At 54.5% G+C, this 16,173-nt stretch overlaps 5 protein-coding genes across 5 annotated transcripts; 2 read left to right on the top strand and 3 right to left on the bottom strand.

Annotated features, from left to right (window-relative positions):
- Nucleotides 1-13: 13 nt before the first annotated feature.
- J4E92_001020 (uncharacterized protein) lies at nucleotides 14-3,410 on the bottom strand (the record flags this gene model as incomplete). Its single annotated transcript, XM_051492434.1, has 2 exons — nucleotides 14-3,138; nucleotides 3,188-3,410. The coding sequence occupies 2 exons, from the start codon at nucleotides 3,408-3,410 to the stop codon at nucleotides 14-16; spliced, it is 3,348 nt and encodes a 1,115-aa protein (XP_051357946.1).
- A 1,470-nt stretch (nucleotides 3,411-4,880) lies between these two features.
- Nucleotides 4,881-10,894, top strand: J4E92_001019 (uncharacterized protein; the record flags this gene model as incomplete). The annotated part of the gene is made up of 6 exons (XM_051492433.1): nucleotides 4,881-5,484; nucleotides 5,534-7,998; nucleotides 8,291-8,363; nucleotides 8,418-8,953; nucleotides 9,001-10,788; nucleotides 10,838-10,894. 6 exons carry the CDS (start codon nucleotides 4,881-4,883, stop codon nucleotides 10,892-10,894), a joined length of 5,523 nt encoding a protein of 1,840 aa, XP_051357945.1.
- A 670-nt stretch (nucleotides 10,895-11,564) lies between these two features.
- Nucleotides 11,565-12,580, bottom strand: J4E92_001018 (uncharacterized protein; the record flags this gene model as incomplete). Its single annotated transcript, XM_051492432.1, has 3 exons — nucleotides 11,565-11,590; nucleotides 11,811-12,487; nucleotides 12,546-12,580. The coding sequence occupies 3 exons, from the start codon at nucleotides 12,578-12,580 to the stop codon at nucleotides 11,565-11,567; spliced, it is 738 nt and encodes a 245-aa protein (XP_051357944.1).
- Nucleotides 12,581-13,126: 546 nt separating this feature from the next.
- Nucleotides 13,127-13,730, top strand: J4E92_001017 (uncharacterized protein; the record flags this gene model as incomplete). Its single annotated transcript, XM_051492431.1, has 2 exons — nucleotides 13,127-13,337; nucleotides 13,387-13,730. 2 exons carry the CDS (start codon nucleotides 13,127-13,129, stop codon nucleotides 13,728-13,730), a joined length of 555 nt encoding a protein of 184 aa, XP_051357943.1.
- Nucleotides 13,731-14,322: 592 nt separating this feature from the next.
- Nucleotides 14,323-15,795, bottom strand: J4E92_001016 (uncharacterized protein; the record flags this gene model as incomplete). Its single annotated transcript, XM_051492430.1, has 2 exons — nucleotides 14,323-15,305; nucleotides 15,357-15,795. 2 exons carry the CDS (start codon nucleotides 15,793-15,795, stop codon nucleotides 14,323-14,325), a joined length of 1,422 nt encoding a protein of 473 aa, XP_051357942.1.
- Nucleotides 15,796-16,173: the final 378 nt, after the last annotated feature.

Below are 16,173 nucleotides of genomic sequence, written 5' to 3'. Positions count from 1 at the left end.
CATCATTACTTCTTTATAGACTGGAGCCCATTCTTGGCTCCTCATCACTTCGTCGGATACTCATCTTCTTCTTCGCTTTGCCCTTTTTCTTGGTGGTCAGCTCATTCGGCGGCGATTGCGTACCGCGGCTGCCGATCTGACTTTCGCCCTGCTTCAGTCCCTTGACTTCCTGAAGCATGTCGCGGAAACCTTCCTCGAGTGTAGTCATTCGCGCAAGCATGATCCTGCTCATGCGGTTGGACTCCGAGTCGTTGTCGCTGCCCTTCTGCATCTCGTGTGCTTTCATTCTAGCAGCCATCTCGAACTGCGTGGTGAACGATGCAGGTAGTCCGTTGAGGTTGCCAAAGTTGGGATTGAGGTTATTGTCTCCAAGGTCTGACGCCAGATCCAGGGCAATAGCGTTGAACGAAGGCTCGCGTGCTCCGTGGCTTCTAGACAGCAGGTTGGACGATATCCCGCGTGGTGGCATAATGGCACGAGGACGAGAAGGAGCCGCAAGAGGTGGGACACTAGTACGCTTTGGAGTTTTGGCACCTGTGCCACTCGAGCCGTCGAGACGTCCGGGAGTGGCCGTACCAGTGGCTGTTCCACTGCGAACGCCTGTCCTTGGTCGCTTTTCGGGGGATGGAGCGCGGGAAACGTTCATAGTCTCCTTCACAGGGCTGAAGAGGATCGTGCTTGTGGAAGTGTTACGGGCATGTCCCGGTTTGAAACGCCTCTTGCTAGGCGACAAAGGCGTTTTCGATTTGAAGCTGGAATCAGAGGGCGACGCCACAATGGCGGGTGTACGGCTTTGCGACTTCGGCAAGACAGTCATTGGCGTTTGGAAGGACTCGTCTTCAGAAGATTGGTATCCTGTCTGAGGCCTCTTGCTGTCTTTCTGGCTTGCCTCAATCCGTGGAGTGACTTGCTGATCAGAACTTGCGTCGTCATCCTCGTCGTCTCCATCAGCATCCGTCTGCTGCGGCACCTCCTCCATGACCATAGCCAAACTCAGATCTGGTTCTTCTTCCTCTGCTATAGCTGGGGTCAATGGAGTCCCAGCGTCATCAGGGTCAGAAACCACCGTCCTGGTAGCGAGTGGGTGCCTGCGCCTTGGCTGGCCGGCGGTCTTCGTTCGCCGAAGATGTGGCCTATTGGGCCCTTCAAGTCGGTCCAGAACTGATCGCGAGTCGTCCTGAGGTGGTTCGTTTTCATCATCATCGCCCATTTTCCTCATCCAATCGGATACGACGTTGCCCGAGTTCCTCCTAGGTGTTGGGTAGCGGGGGGTCGGTTGGAAACTAGAGTCGCGGAAAGGTCGCCGGAACACCTCCTCGAGTGCCTGGTCCTTCTGGAAGGTAGTGACGGATGGCTCGCGCAGGCGCGGACTGAAGAGCTCAGTAGGGCCTCGGATGCTGAACGCAGGCACAGGCGCTTTGGATTCAGCCCGACCCCGTTGTTCAACCAGATCAGTTGGGCCGTATGATAGATGTGACAGAAGAACACGCTCGTAAAAGAAGATTACGAACAGAATAGGAAGATGGGTCAGCTTGATGACAAGCCGGTTCATGCGTAGGAACTTCTTGAAGGACATGGTGTACTTGAGCGGGATCAATAGCCATCCAATGATGTTGGTAGGCGGGATGTAGGAGAAGAGAGCATCCGATTTGACCATGGAGATAGTGTTGACAGCAAAGAGGAACTGATGCTCTTCATCGGCATTCTTAACGACTGCCATGAAAGAGTTTGTCAAGACCGTGATCAGGATGGTGACGATAAGGAAGTGACAAATGAAGAGGAACAGAGCAAGCATAGTCTTGCCGAGGAAGTTGACCTCACCCCAGAGATCCCAAGCGGCGGGTGTGAAACCCATTACCAGCTGGAAAATGGCGTATGCGGCGTCGGACGCACCAAGATCTCTCTTGAAGGCCAGGCTAAATGCGACGAAGAAACCACTGCAGCTTATCACAATGAGGACGAGAATCGCAACCAAGTCCATGGCCATCATCTTAAAGGCGATGAGCAGCTGCGAAAAGTATCGGTAATGATCCAGTGCCGAGAAGAGTCGAGGAAAGAGTAGGACAGCGGTAGATCCAAGTACATCGTATGCCATGGCGGCAACGCTATGACGACTGACATCGGGCATGAGAATTCCGTAAAGGCGTAGGACGTAGTAGGCCATGAACATGAGGAGGATACCCAAGTCAAATGCATTCCACACACTCATAATGTATAGACCGAAGCCTTGCTCAGAAAAACCGACCACTTCGTCAAGCATGTATCCGGCGCTCCAGAACCAGAACAGAACCTCGAGGGCTGTGATGTCCTCTGACTTCTCAGCCAGCACCGCCAAGAAGAGACCTAGCATGATGGCGAAGGAAAGCGTCGAGAACAGGTTGCGGTAGCGAGGAACACGAAGGCGGGAGAGCTTGAAGAGGGAGGCATCGTGGGGATCGTAGAGGGTCACTGTACGGCGGAGGAGCGCGGCGGGCGGAGGGAGTGGAGGCGCGGGCTTGGTGGGCGACATGCGACGGGACGGGCCTGTTCGTGGGGAGGCATCATCGCGGGTGTTGTATCCGCGCTGTTGGGGGGAGTCAGGCTTCCGGTGTAGATTGTCGGCTGCGGAGTGGAAGACGATGGTGCCGGCCCAGATGGCTTCCAGCTGGCGTACTACCAGAGGATGGGCGAGGAACTTCTTGGCCTGAGCGCGAATGGCGATCTCTAGGGTGGAGATGCGCGCAGATCGGTAGGCCTGTCGCGACCAGTTTGCGCCGCCGGGGGTGTTGTTCCCGCGTCCCTGCACCATCATGCCCTGGAGCGGGTCGAAGTCGTAGGAGAGGGCATCGATGAGCTCGCGCGTGGAGAACTCCTTGAGCAGGCGCATAGCCAGCAGCTCGCATATGAGCGCCCGCGTCTTGCTGACGCCCACATTGCCGGGGTTCTCCTCTCCCTCCTTCTTGAACTGTAGGCAGTTGGCGAGCAAGCAGTACAGGAGACCGCGCGAGAACTGGTCGGAGCGGATCTGCTGCTGGATGGGCTTGACGAGGAACTGCGACACCTGCGGGGAGCGCAGCTGGTCCCATGACAGCGTCGTTTCGCATCGCTGGACGAGGATTATGCGGATCGCATGCGTGGTGTTGTAGATGGGTATGCGATCTGGGATCTTGTCAGTGCGATGCAGTAGCAAGTATATTTGTGCGCCTACCCAAAACCTCAGAAGAAAAGACGGGCAGCAAGGGTCCATCCCGCTGGCGGTCTTCGTCTTCGTCGTCATCCTCGCCTTCGTACTGCGCTAGGGCATCCTGCTCGTCCTCGTCGTCTTCCGAGTCCTGTCCATTCTGGCGGCGGCGGTAGCGTTGGATGGCCGCAAGCAGAGGCGTCGTCTCAGAGGGCCGGCGTGACTTTTGGCGGAAGAATGAGGCGAACATGTCACTACCTCGAGCCTCTAAAGGAAACGGGATTCCTCGTCAGCGTCGGCGTAGGTAGGGGAGAGGGACGGGGTGCGAGTTGGGTGGAGAGTGCGAGGTTTCATCACCGACGGGAAATGAAGCACAAGCAGGAGGATCGTGAAAAGGGCTCTTGCCTACTTTCGTGCCACGCCGACCTCACCGCCTGCGAACTCTAGCCCGTCATGCGCCCTCGTCGCCGTCGACAGAAGATGCAGAAGGGAAAGGCTCGATCCTTATCGCGCGTCGTTCCTCTGCCAGACGCGTCTGTAGCCAATAGACGCGCCCGTCGACCACATGCCGACAGGCCCTGCAACGCGGGGCGCCGCCAAAAGCATGTCTAGAATGCCATGTGAGACTCGCCCGGGGCACGAAGCGCCATTTTCAAAGTCGTCATCGCGACGATTGCCCTGAAGTGGGTATGCTAGCACTCTGGGGTGCAGACTGCCTACATATAATACCTCAGATCCTCCTCCACATGCCTGATGCAGGTAGTCTGCCCTCGCCCTCTGTCACCACACCAGAGACGAGCTGATGAAGACACCCACCATCACGCCCTCATCTCATCTGATCCAGGATGCATCGCTCATAGCCCCCACGACGCGGTCTGATGCGGTCAAGAATCCCGCGATCTAAAGGCATCTAGACAATCTCGATCGATAAATACCCTGACAGCTACCCTGCCGCTCGCGTCTAGGGCGAGGCTTGTGGCCCTGCATGTCTTTTCGATAATTGCTAGATCGTATTTGTCATCTAGCCGCTGTCGGACTGGAAAACACCAACACCAGAGTCTGCGATAGCAGCACGCATCCTCACAGATGCCTTTGCGCGTACAGGCACGACAGACGGTGACGGCATCTCGCATGAGCGAGCCGTTGGATCTGTGCAGATCATTTACCGCTCCACCTCGTTAAAGATGTTCCCGCTACGCACGATTGGCAGCTTTGGCGAAACATGCACTTCGTCTTCACACCGCCATCCGCGTCCTCGCCCACGAACTCTTTGTTGAAGATTTGCATGCGCGTTGATCTCGACGCAAATGCATGTGACATTCGCCCGTTCGAGCCTTCGAGTTTGCTTACTCTGTTGCAAAGCCATCCATGGCAAGGGTAGAAATTCGTTACGACGGCGTCTTCAGCGCTTCTGAGTAGCACGATGAAGAGAACAACCTCCGATGAAGATCAACGTAAAATATTTTCTTCACTACCAGAGTTTTGGTCAAAATGTTCGGCGAGCCACAGAAAGGCCGACTAACTCGTCATTCGCTAAGGTGGGGGCAGACCAATCAACCCCGCCATGCAGCGGCAGCTAGGCTACTCACGATTTTTCGTTGCTGTGAGGCTCCGAACTTTTTTTTTCTGAGGCTTCACTTCTTCTCTTCTCTACAATTGCCTGGCAGTCTCGCTTCTCAAGGGTACCATAGCCCTAGAGCTGTCACTTATACCCTCAATTATGGCTCCCCAGCCCGACCAAAGCCACGACTTGGCTCTCGAGCTTCAAGATGGCTACGTCTGCTTCGGAAACAGCTTCGGTGCGGACAAGAGCATTTCCGGAGAGCTCGTCTTCCAGACGGGCATGGTGGGCTACCCTGAGTCCATCACCGACCCCTCCTACCGCGGCCAGATCTTGGTCATCACATTCCCTCTAGTCGGCAACTATGGTGTGCCCTCGCGGGAAGAGATGGACAGCCTTCTCGAGGGCATCCCGGCCCACTTTGAATCCCACGAGATCCACATTGCGGGTTTGGTAGTCGCTACATACGCCGGCGAGGAATACTCGCATCACTTGGCCACCTCTTCGCTGGGTGCATGGCTCAAGGAGCAGGGCGTGCCCGCCATCACCGGCGTCGACACGCGAGCGCTGACCAAGCGCATCCGAGAGGAGGGAAGCATGTTGGGACGCCTCATGCAGAGGACCGGACCATCCCCCTCCTCCACCACCCTCACCAACGGCGCAGTGAACACCCAAACTCTCGCTGACGATGAGGTGGACTGGAGGAGCAGCTTCGAGCAAATCGAATGGCTCGACCCCAACCAGAAGAACTTGGTCGCTGAAGGTAAACAACAAGCAAACTCGCGTAGAAATTCGCGCTAACACATGCACAGTCTCCATCAAGGAACCCAAGCTCTACAAGCCCGACCCTGCCACTGCCCTCAAGCATCCCTCCGGTCGCCCCGTGCGTGTCGTCACCGTTGACGTCGGTCTCAAATACAACCAGCTCAGATGTTTGGTGCGGAGAGGAGTCGAAGTTCTGCAAGTTCCCTGGGACTACGACTTCCCTCAGCTTGCTGGCAAGGACTACGATGGTCTTTTCATCTCCAACGGTCCCGGTGATCCAGCCATGATGGAGTCCACCGTGAAGCACATCAAGACTGCCATGGACGAAGCCCGCACACCTATCTTCGGTATCTGTCTTGGTCACCAATTGCTCGCCCGAGCTGCTGGCGCCGACACAGTCAAGATGAAGTTCGGTAACCGCGGTGCCAACATACCCTGCACCAGCTTGCTTACCGGCAAGTGTCACATCACATCGCAAAACCACGGTTACGCCGTAGACTCCAAGACACTGCCCAACGGCTGGGAGGAACTCTTCGTGAACGCCAACGATGGCAGTAACGAGGGTATCCGACACGAGCGCAGGCCGTACTTCAGTGTGCAATTCCACCCCGAGCATACTCCCGGTCCCCGCGACACTGAGTACCTATTCGATGTCTTCATCAGCACTATCCAGAAGGCCATGACATCATCTGAAGTCTTGTCAAAGCCGGTTGAATTCCCCGGTGGTACCTTTGAGGAGAACAAGAAGCTCACTCCCAGGGTCGACGTCAAGAAGGTGCTCGTTCTCGGCAGTGGAGGTTTGAGCATTGGCCAGGCTGGAGAGTTTGATTACTCTGGCAGTCAGGCCATCAAGGCTTTGAAGGAAGAGGGAATCTACACCATCCTGATCAACCCCAACATCGCTACCATTCAAACGTCCAAGGGCCTTGCCGACAAAGTTTACTTCCTGCCGGTCAACGCAGACTTCGTCCGCAAGATCATCCAGAAAGAGCGACCTGACGGTATCTACGTGACCTTCGGTGGTCAAACCGCTCTCCAGGTCGGTATCCAACTCAAGGATGAATTCGAAGGCCTTGGTGTCAAGGTTCTCGGTACTCCCATTGACACTATCATCACCACGGAGGACCGAGAGCTCTTTGCTCGCAGCATGGAGTCGATTGGCGAGAAGTGCGCCAAGTCTGCGTCTGCCAACAACGTAGAGGAGGCTATGCGCGTTGTCAAGGACATTGGCTTCCCTGTCATTGTTCGAGCTGCCTATGCTCTTGGTGGGCTCGGAAGTGGTTTCGCCAACAACGAACCAGAGCTGCTCGACCTCTGCAACAAGGCTTTTGCTGCCAGCCCCCAGATCCTCATCGAGCGCAGTATGAAGGGCTGGAAGGAGATCGAATACGAAGTCGTCCGAGACTGCAGAGACAACTGTATCACAGTCTGCAACATGGAGAACTTCGATCCCCTTGGTATCCACACGGGAGATTCCATCGTCGTTGCGCCGTCGCAAACTCTGTCTGACACCGACTACAACATGCTCCGAACGACCGCTGTGAACGTCATCCGCCATCTCGGTGTTGTCGGTGAATGCAACATTCAGTACGCGCTGAACCCCTTCTCGAAGGAGTACTGCATTATCGAGGTGAACGCTCGTCTGTCGCGTTCTTCCGCTCTTGCTTCCAAGGCGACCGGATATCCCCTTGCTTTCGTCGCTGCCAAGCTCGGTTTGAACATCCCTCTCAACGAGATCTCCAACTCAGTCACACGATCCACCTGTGCTTGCTTCGAGCCATCGCTCGACTACGTTGTTGTGAAGATTCCTCGTTGGGACTTGAAGAAGTTCACTCGTGTATCCACCCTCCTCGGCTCCTCGATGAAGAGTGTTGGTGAGGTCATGAGTATCGGTCGAACGTTCGAAGAAGCCATTCAGAAGGCCATTCGCGAGATCGACCCCAGCAACCTTGGTTTCAACGAGACTCCAGCTCTGATGGAGATCGATCAGGAACTGCAGACACCTTCAGACCAGCGTCTGTTCGCAATCGCCAACGCCATGAAGGCCGGATACAGCGTCGACAAGATCTGGGAGATGACCCAGATCGACAAGTGGTTCCTCAGCCGCCTCAAGTCCCTTAGTGACTTTGAGAAGTCTATGGCGAGCTACAACACCGTCAGCATCACCATGCCATTGCTGAAGAAGGCTAAGCAGTTGGGTTTCTCCGATCGCCAACTCGCGAAGTTCTGGGCCTCCAACGAGCTTGCCGTGCGTCGCGTACGCGTTGATGCTGGTATCTTCCCCGTAGTCAAGCAGATCGATACAGTCGCCGCTGAGTTCCCCGCTGTGACCAACTACCTCTACCTGACGTACAACGCCAAGGAGCATGACATTAGCTTCAACGACAAGGGTGTCATGGTGCTCGGTTCTGGTGTGTACCGTATCGGATCTTCGGTCGAGTTCGACTGGTGCTCTGTTCGCGCTATCCGTACTCTCAGAGAACAGGGCTTCAAGACCGTCATGTTGAACTACGTAAGTACTGACCTTTGCTATTACGCTTTCATTTGCCATGTTACCCCGCATCTTTGTCCGCTCAAACAGCTGTACCGGACATACGACAAGGTAGCCTGGTGCCTTCGCAACATTTTCGTGGTTCGATCGCAAACCACTTAGATCTGCGAATACCTCCAGGCTACGACGAGAGATTTCGTACTGTCCTCTCTCTGTCACTGAACACCTCCTGGCTACCGCCAAACAATTTCCATTTTTTCCCAAACATTATCGTACATCGCCAGGCTAGGTTCAAATACTAACAAGTCGATAGAACCCAGAGACCGTGTCGACTGATTACGATGAAGCAGACCGCCTCTATTTCGAGAACATTAGCGTCGAAACAGGTAAGTTTTGATTGTATGGAGTGTATGTGAGACGAATATTGACTTCGTACCCAGTCATGGACATCTACACCATGGAGAACTCCAGCGGCGTTATTGTCTCTATGGGAGGCCAAACCTCCAACAACATCGCTCTACCTCTGCACCGCATGAACGTCAAGATCCTTGGTACCTCTCCAGAGATGATCGACAACGCGGAGAACCGATACAAGTTCTCTCGTATGTTGGATCGCATCAACGTCGATCAGCCCGCCTGGAAGGAGCTTACCAGCATCGACGAGGCGATGGAGTTCTGCGACCGTGTATCCTACCCTGTCTTGGTTCGTCCCTCATACGTCCTCTCTGGAGCTGCCATGAACACTGTCTACTCCAAGCACGATCTGGCCAACTATCTCAACCAAGCCGCCGATGTATCCAAGGAGCATCCCGTCGTTATCACCAAGTACATTGAGAATGCGAAGGAGATTGAGATGGATGCCGTCGCCCGCAACGGAACCATGATTGGCCACTTCATCTCTGAGCACGTCGAGAATGCTGGTGTCCACTCTGGTGACGCTACGCTGATCCTGCCACCGCAAGATCTCGACCCTGAGGTATGTCAGATACACAAGAGATTCGTGAGCTAGACTAACATGCTTAGACCATTCGTCAAATCGAGGACGCCACCAGAAAGATAGGGGCAGCGCTTAATATAACTGGACCCTACAACATCCAGTTCATTGCCAAGGACAACGAGATCAAGGTCATTGAGTGCAATGTCCGCGCGTCCCGATCTTTCCCATTCGTCTCCAAGGTCATGGGTGTCGACCTGATCGAGATGGCTACCAAGGCCATGTCAGGCTTGCATGTTACGGAGTACCCTCCCACCAACATTCCCGCGGACTACGTCGGTGTCAAGGTTCCTCAGTTCTCCTTCTCGCGTCTTTCTGGCGCCGATCCTGTCCTCGGTGTAGAGATGGCCTCTACTGGAGAAGTTGCTTGCTTCGGTCGCACCAAGTACGAGGCTTACATCAAGGGTCTCATCGCTACTGGCTTCAGGTTGCCGAAGAAGAACATCCTGCTGTCCATTGGTTCATTCAAGGACAAGCTGGAGATGTTGCCTTCAATTGAGCGTCTGCACAAGATGGGCTACAATCTCTTCGCTACTGCCGGAACTGCCGACTACATCCAAGAGCACGGTATTCCAGTCAAGTTCTTGGAAGTGTTGTCCAGTGGTGAACACGACGAGCAGAAGCAGGAGTACTCGCTCACTCAGCACTTGTCCAACAACCTCATCGACTTGTACATCAACTTGCCATCAAGCAACCGCTTCCGTCGACCCGCCAACTACATGAGCAGAGGATACCAAACCCGTCGTATGGCTGTCGACTACCAGACTCCTCTAGTAACCAACGTCAAGAACGCGAAGTTGTTGATCGAGGCTATTGCTCGTCACTACGACATGGAGATCAGCAAGGTGGACTTCCAAGAGTTCGCCGCAGCCCCTGGAGCGCACGACTCTTCGTCTGGGCCCATGTCTAAGCTCAGCGGCTCGCTGTCTCTTCAGCAGCTTCTGGCAAGATCGCCCTTCAAGAGGGAACACATCACCTCGGTCAAGCAGTTCTCACGCGCAGACCTTCATTTACTGTTCACTATCGCTCAGGAGATGCGTCTGGGTACCCAGCGTCAGGGCTGCCTTGATATCCTCAAGGGTCGCGTTCTTTGCACCCTGTTCTGCGAACCATCGACTAGAACTTCTGCTTCTTTCGATGCTGCGATGAAGCGTCTTGGTGGTGAGGTGGTCGTCATCAACGAATTGGTGTCGTCTACACAGAAGGGCGAGTCCATCGCCGACACGATCCGCACTCTGGGCTGCTACGGCGATGCCATTGTTCTGCGTCACCCATCTGAGGAGTCGATCAACATCGCTACCAAGTTCTCAGATGTGCCAATCATCAACGCTGGTAACGGCAGCCGTGAGCACCCGACTCAGGCTCTTCTCGACATCTTCACTATCCGAGAGGAACTGGGTACGGTGAACGGCCTGAACATCACCTTCGTCGGTGACCTCAAGTACGGCCGAACAGTCCACTCCCTTTGTGAACTCCTCTCCCACTACGATGTCACTATCAACCTTGTTTCGCCTGCGTCCCTGCCCATGCCTTCGGGAGTCACCGATGCCCTCAAGGCCCGTGGTCAGTTGAACAAGGTCACCACTGAGCTGACAGACGACATCGTCGCTTCATCGGACGTCATGTACTGCACTCGTGTGCAGAAGGAGCGCTTCCCGGATGTCGCCACCTACGAGGCCGTGAAGGATGCGTTTGTCATTGACAACAAGCTGCTGAAGGGAGCCAAGGCGAACATGATCGTCATGCACCCGCTGCCCAGGAACAACGAGATTAACGAGGAGGTGGACTTTGACCCTAGGGCGGCCTACTTCAGACAGGTGAGTCTCACTGCGCTACAGTGTAACATTCCCACTAACATGCTTGTAGATGAGATATGGCCTGTACACGCGTATGGCGCTTCTCGCCATGGTCATGGCTCCTTAGTGAGACCATGCAGCGCACGATTTCATGGCAGGCGTTTGACGGTTTTCACGGAAACGAACAAAGCAACAAAAAGTTCTGCTTCATCCTACTTTCCTTTCGGGTTTATACCATCTATAGACGAGCGTCATCCACAGATCTTGTAGATAGATACTCAAGCATTTACACAGGAGTTCCGGATATGGGTAAAAGGCACATGTATGATGTAAAATTTTCAACATCAGTATGGGGGGAAGCTATTTCATTTTTTCTGCAGCATGTCTCGGTGTTATTGTTCTGTTATGGGTCAAGAGGGGGAACTTTATTTCATTTTTACTTCGATCTCTTCTGGCGTTGGGTGGGTCCCTCATCGAGGTTGGGACTTGGATCGGTATCGGGGTGCATCATCGGACAGCCAACTAAGGGCATTATGGAAAAGGATCTGCATGGGACGGAGTCGGTGGCATTTGGGTACAACATGATATGGGAACGGAAATATGGTAGTAATTACTACTGGTGATAGGGAAGACGCCAGACGCCTCGCCCTTGGTGTATACAATAAACAAATTCCCCACGCGCGAAGTCGTCAGGCTTTGCGTAATCGCATCAAAACTTCTGAACTTGTCGTATGCTCTTCGTGATGGTCCTCTCGCATATCTGGAGACCGTCGTATCGTGCCTTTGTCGGCATGACTCTAGTGACCGAGGCATCGTCCCCAACCTGTTGTTCGTTAGCGTTTTGTTCGAGATATCGCGCGCTACGAAGGTGTTCGCTTTCAGGGCGTTACCGTCTACACGAGGCAGGCGGATACACACTAAAAGTGAGCACCTTCGTGAGATGCCCACCAGGGGCAATATGGGTGGCAGGACTCCGTACGAGCTCATAGTCGCGTAAAGCAACGAGAGCGCGCACGAATTCCTGCCACCCACAGTGAACTTACCAGGAAGACCACAGCCGAAGCCAACAAAGAGATAAATCAAAAAGATGACGACGAGCGTCAGGAGCACCATCAACTTGACGTTCTTCCACCACATCCGCCTCTTGAGCGTCCTCGACCGGACCCTAAAGTCGCGCGCATTCTCGCCCAATCTGCCCGTCTTGTCGACCAATACACTCATGTGCTCGCCCCTCTCCAGCACGCGTTCAATGTTTTCCGTCATGATCTCTCTGACGCCCTCGATCTCGCGCTGAGCAGTTCTGAGCGCATCCTGCTGACCGGCCTGCGTACCACCCTGCTCGACCATCATCCTCTTCAACGCGCCATTGAAACTCGCACATCCATACGGCGGCAAGTCGTGGAAATTAGTGCTGCCAGGCTCAAATTCGGCAAAGAACTTCTTCTCGAGGTTTGTCAGGAAGCCAAAAGGTATGCGCTGGCCAAGGTCGCGCTCAGCAATGACGAGGAAGGTAAGGCCGCCAGCTGTCGACTGGTTGTTGGGGAAGTCTGAAGGCGATTTGACGAGGCAGTGAATGAAGAATTTGGACTGATCGATAGTCTTATGGGCGGATTTGTCGTGGGCGATGCGTGGGAGGACGAGGGAGACGAGCGAGGAGGCGTTTGAGGAGGCCGAGGCGGTGTGTTCGGTGAGGACGGTGGTGTTGTGGGCTATGCATGCGCTGTGAAGTTGTTAGTCACGTTACTCACAATACACATTGTGAAGTAGGTATGCCATACTAGAGCAGCGGCGTGGAAGACGACGAAGACGCCATGTTGACGGCTGGCGGAGGAAGACCAGGGCTTCTGCGCTTAGCTGGGGTGGCTCTCGCTCGTTTGCGCGACTTGGGGTTGGAAGGGGCTTTCGAAAGGGCGATGAGGCCTCGAGAGACTAGGTCGTTGTGATGGAGTGGGTCTTGAGTGGTGATAGTAGCCGTTGGCTGTGAGGGTGCAGCTGCGGAAGGAGAGCCACTAAAGCTGGGGATGCTGCCTCTAGCCATGTGCGTCATAGCCAAGCCGGTTCACGCCTGATGCGCTAATGCGTGGATCGCGCTTGCGATGGATGGATGGATGAATGGGGCCTTGCTTGTGATTTTAGTCACTTTGGCGTCAGTTCGCGCGTGCGTGAGGACTGTCGCAAGTGTCAATCGCAAGTACCCTTTCTTTGCAATTGCGGTGGTTGCGATCGCGTCACGTCAAGGATCTGCCTGTCACTTTTTTATTTTGGGTGATTCCGTTTGCACTGCACCTCGACACCCCACACTGTTCGGCGCGCGCATACTCCACGGTCACACAGAGACACCGACACAGTTGTAGTGAATATGGTTCGCGTCAAGAATCGCTACTTGGTCGTCAACTTCCTATACCCAGAGCCTCCCGCTAAGAGCAAGACGCAACTCCCAGATGCCATCCAGATCCACTCGCCAACGCCTGATGCTCTCAAGCAGGGCGTCATCGTACGCATGATACGGGATGGAGTCGAAGACTTATTTGGCGACTATGGTTCGGGTATGGTGTCTTCGGGTCTGAAAGGTGCGCACTCCTCTGAGCCTCACAAACGCCTTACTAACGAATAGCATAGTCAACTACTACTCCCCCTCGACCAGTACAGCCATAATACGATGTCCACGAGACCACTACGAAATGGTCTGGGCAGCCCTCACATACATTACCCACCTTCCCAAACCCCTCGATACACCTGTCGTAATAAGGGTCAAAAGAGTTAGCGGCACGATCAAGAAAGCGGAAGAGGAGGTTATCCGGCAGTCACAACATATCATCAAGAGAGCAAGAGCGTGGGATGGTGCTGGAGAGCTGCCGATGGTACAAAGTGTAGAGAAGGCGGCGGATAAAGAGAGACAGCGTGAGAGCGAAGTGCTTGCTAGAGTAGACGACGGAAATGAGAGCGAGGACATGAGCGAGTAGGTGCAAGCCGCATCTTCCTCATGCTTCTCCCATCTACTATGCCGAGCCTACTGGATAGCGGGTAGCATCATTGCACGCCCCTGAATGCTCGGCGACGCACCTTGTCTGTGCCTCCGTGCTGGGCATAACCACCTACGACCCTCCTAGCGAAAGCGTACTGGGCTAAGGAGGGAAGATGCGACATCGCGCCGCATACTTGGTAATACACACGGCTTCCAACAGCTGCAGTTCGAGCGATACGTATACTTACTATCGTCGGCCGTATCCCTCTGGTGGAGGGCCTCTCGGCTCAGCCCACGTATACTCTATACGTGACTGAATAGGCAAGCTCGGGCTCAGCAAAAGAACCATCTCTCCTCTCGATATTATAACCTGAGTAGGTAACCCTATAGCCCAAGAATGGAGCTCACAGGCATACACAGCTCTCCATTTCACTAGCAAGTTCTTGGAACAATAGGTACATCTTCGAAAGGATCTCGACAGAAAGGATGGAACGGTACGGCTATAAAGCGATTAAGCAGGTAGCAATACCTCACAAAACGAATTATATACATTTTTGATACATGTGTCTAGTCGTACAAAACGCAGACCCTTAGTTCGGTCTTAACATAGCGATTATACTCGCAGTAATAACAGCTCCCGCCGCGGCACCTTGAAGAATGGCGCTGGTGTAGTCAATTCTCCGTATCGAAATAACGCGATCGCTCACAATGTCGTGTGCTATGAAGCTCGCCTTTTGCTGCAAGCTTTCCAACTTGGAGCGAGGAGCGGCATGGGATGGTGCGCTTTCTTCAGCGACAGCTATGCGCTCCTCGGGTGTTAGAGCCTCTTCTTCTGGTGTGACGGTTTCGGCTTCCGCAACGACGGAAGCTAGCACTGGATCAACAGCTGCTTCAGGCATGACCTCTGGTATGAGGCCCGCTTCCACTGGCGATGCAATGTTTGTACCAGCTGTTGGAGACTCCTCAATGACCTCAGATACTACAGGCGCCGCGGCTTTTGCAGGTGTGTCGGTATGATCAACGACCCGGTCGATCTCCTCTTCAATCGCCGTAAGCCCTCGAGAGGCTGATGCGGGTGCGACTGCTGCAGCACCGACTGATGGTGCGGCGGCATCCATAGCAAGCTTTTGGTGTGCCTCCAACGTGTTCTTGATCTCCCTGACCATCCTCCTCCTCCGCCAGGGCTCCAAGATGGCCAGACTCAATAACAACAGGAAGATGTTGACACCCATGAGGCCAAACGTGACCCATGTGCTGTTCCTTCGGATAGTATCACTCCATATTTGCTCTTCATGGTATTGTGCACGTTCCCTCTTCTCTAACTGTGCTCGCGCGTCCTCTAAGGCGTTTTCGGCGTTTGCGACGGCGTCTTTGGCTTCGCGAACGGCTTGGTCGTTGATGTGTTCGGAGCGGATGAGGGCCATGTAACGTTCGAGGTCGCCATTTGACCAGGAATGCTTGCGTTCGAGGAGAGCGACGACCTCCTTCTGCGAGGTGGCTTGGTGGGCGAGAGCGGTATCGAGGGCCTGCTTGGCGGAATCAATGGCTGAGCGGCGGGCTTTGACGAGTTTCTCTGTGTGGTGTTAGCTTTCGCGTCTCCATAGTAGGCGATCTGCTAATTTACCTTGCTCTTTGATCTCCCTCCTGAGTGCCTCTACCCCAGAGTAGTCGGTGCCAGTGTATGTGTTGACCTTTTGCGTGACCACAGCAAGCTTCGGCAGCAGCTCATCCATGGCCTCGGAGAAGCGCTTGGAAAGACTCCATCTCTGCTTCTCTTGGTGCGAAGGCAGGTGTTCATCCGGTACGCGAGCAATGTTATCTAAGGACTCGTCCTTCTTGGGTGGTTCCGGCTCTTGTGGAGGTGGTTCTTTGACCTCGGGGACGGGGGTATCCGTCAATGCAGCCACCGAAGTCTCGGCTGCTCTTTTGATAGCTTTCTGATCCTCTAGCAGAGCGTTGAGTCTTCGCTCTAACCGTTCTTGATCCTCTGGCGATGGTGTGGATGCTGATAATCTGGTTGGAGGTTGCTGGAGGGGATTCGCGTCGTCTGCGGGCGGTGGCATTGCGATAGGATCCGACGGCTTGGGCGGTCTCCCTTCTTCCATCCATCTTGTCGAGCTTGCAAAGGTACGCCGCGACCTACTTGCGGATACGTTGGCGCTCAATTGTGTCTTTCCATCCCACCTCTGCGCACCAGAAGCTGTGCGATACCTATAACTCCAGCACACCGACGATGCGCTGCGAGCGACATTACTGAAAGAACGCGAAGAAGGAGCTACCGTACTGGCGATAAGCGAGCGTGAAGCATGCTGAAGCAGTGGCCTCATTCTTGTCTCTGCCCTCACATGGAGAGCGCCTGAGCTGGATGACGAATGACGAAAATGCGCCAAAATGCGGACCCCCGAAGCGGGCGGGCGGCGTCGCAGCGAGCGCTGACGTGC

This window comes from Alternaria infectoria, assembly GCF_024043175.1.
Source record: "Alternaria infectoria strain BMP 0036 chromosome Unknown scaffold_1, whole genome shotgun sequence".
Classification (NCBI taxonomy): domain Eukaryota; kingdom Fungi; phylum Ascomycota; class Dothideomycetes; order Pleosporales; family Pleosporaceae; genus Alternaria; species Alternaria infectoria.
This window is presented reverse-complemented; position numbering and strand designations above follow the sequence as displayed.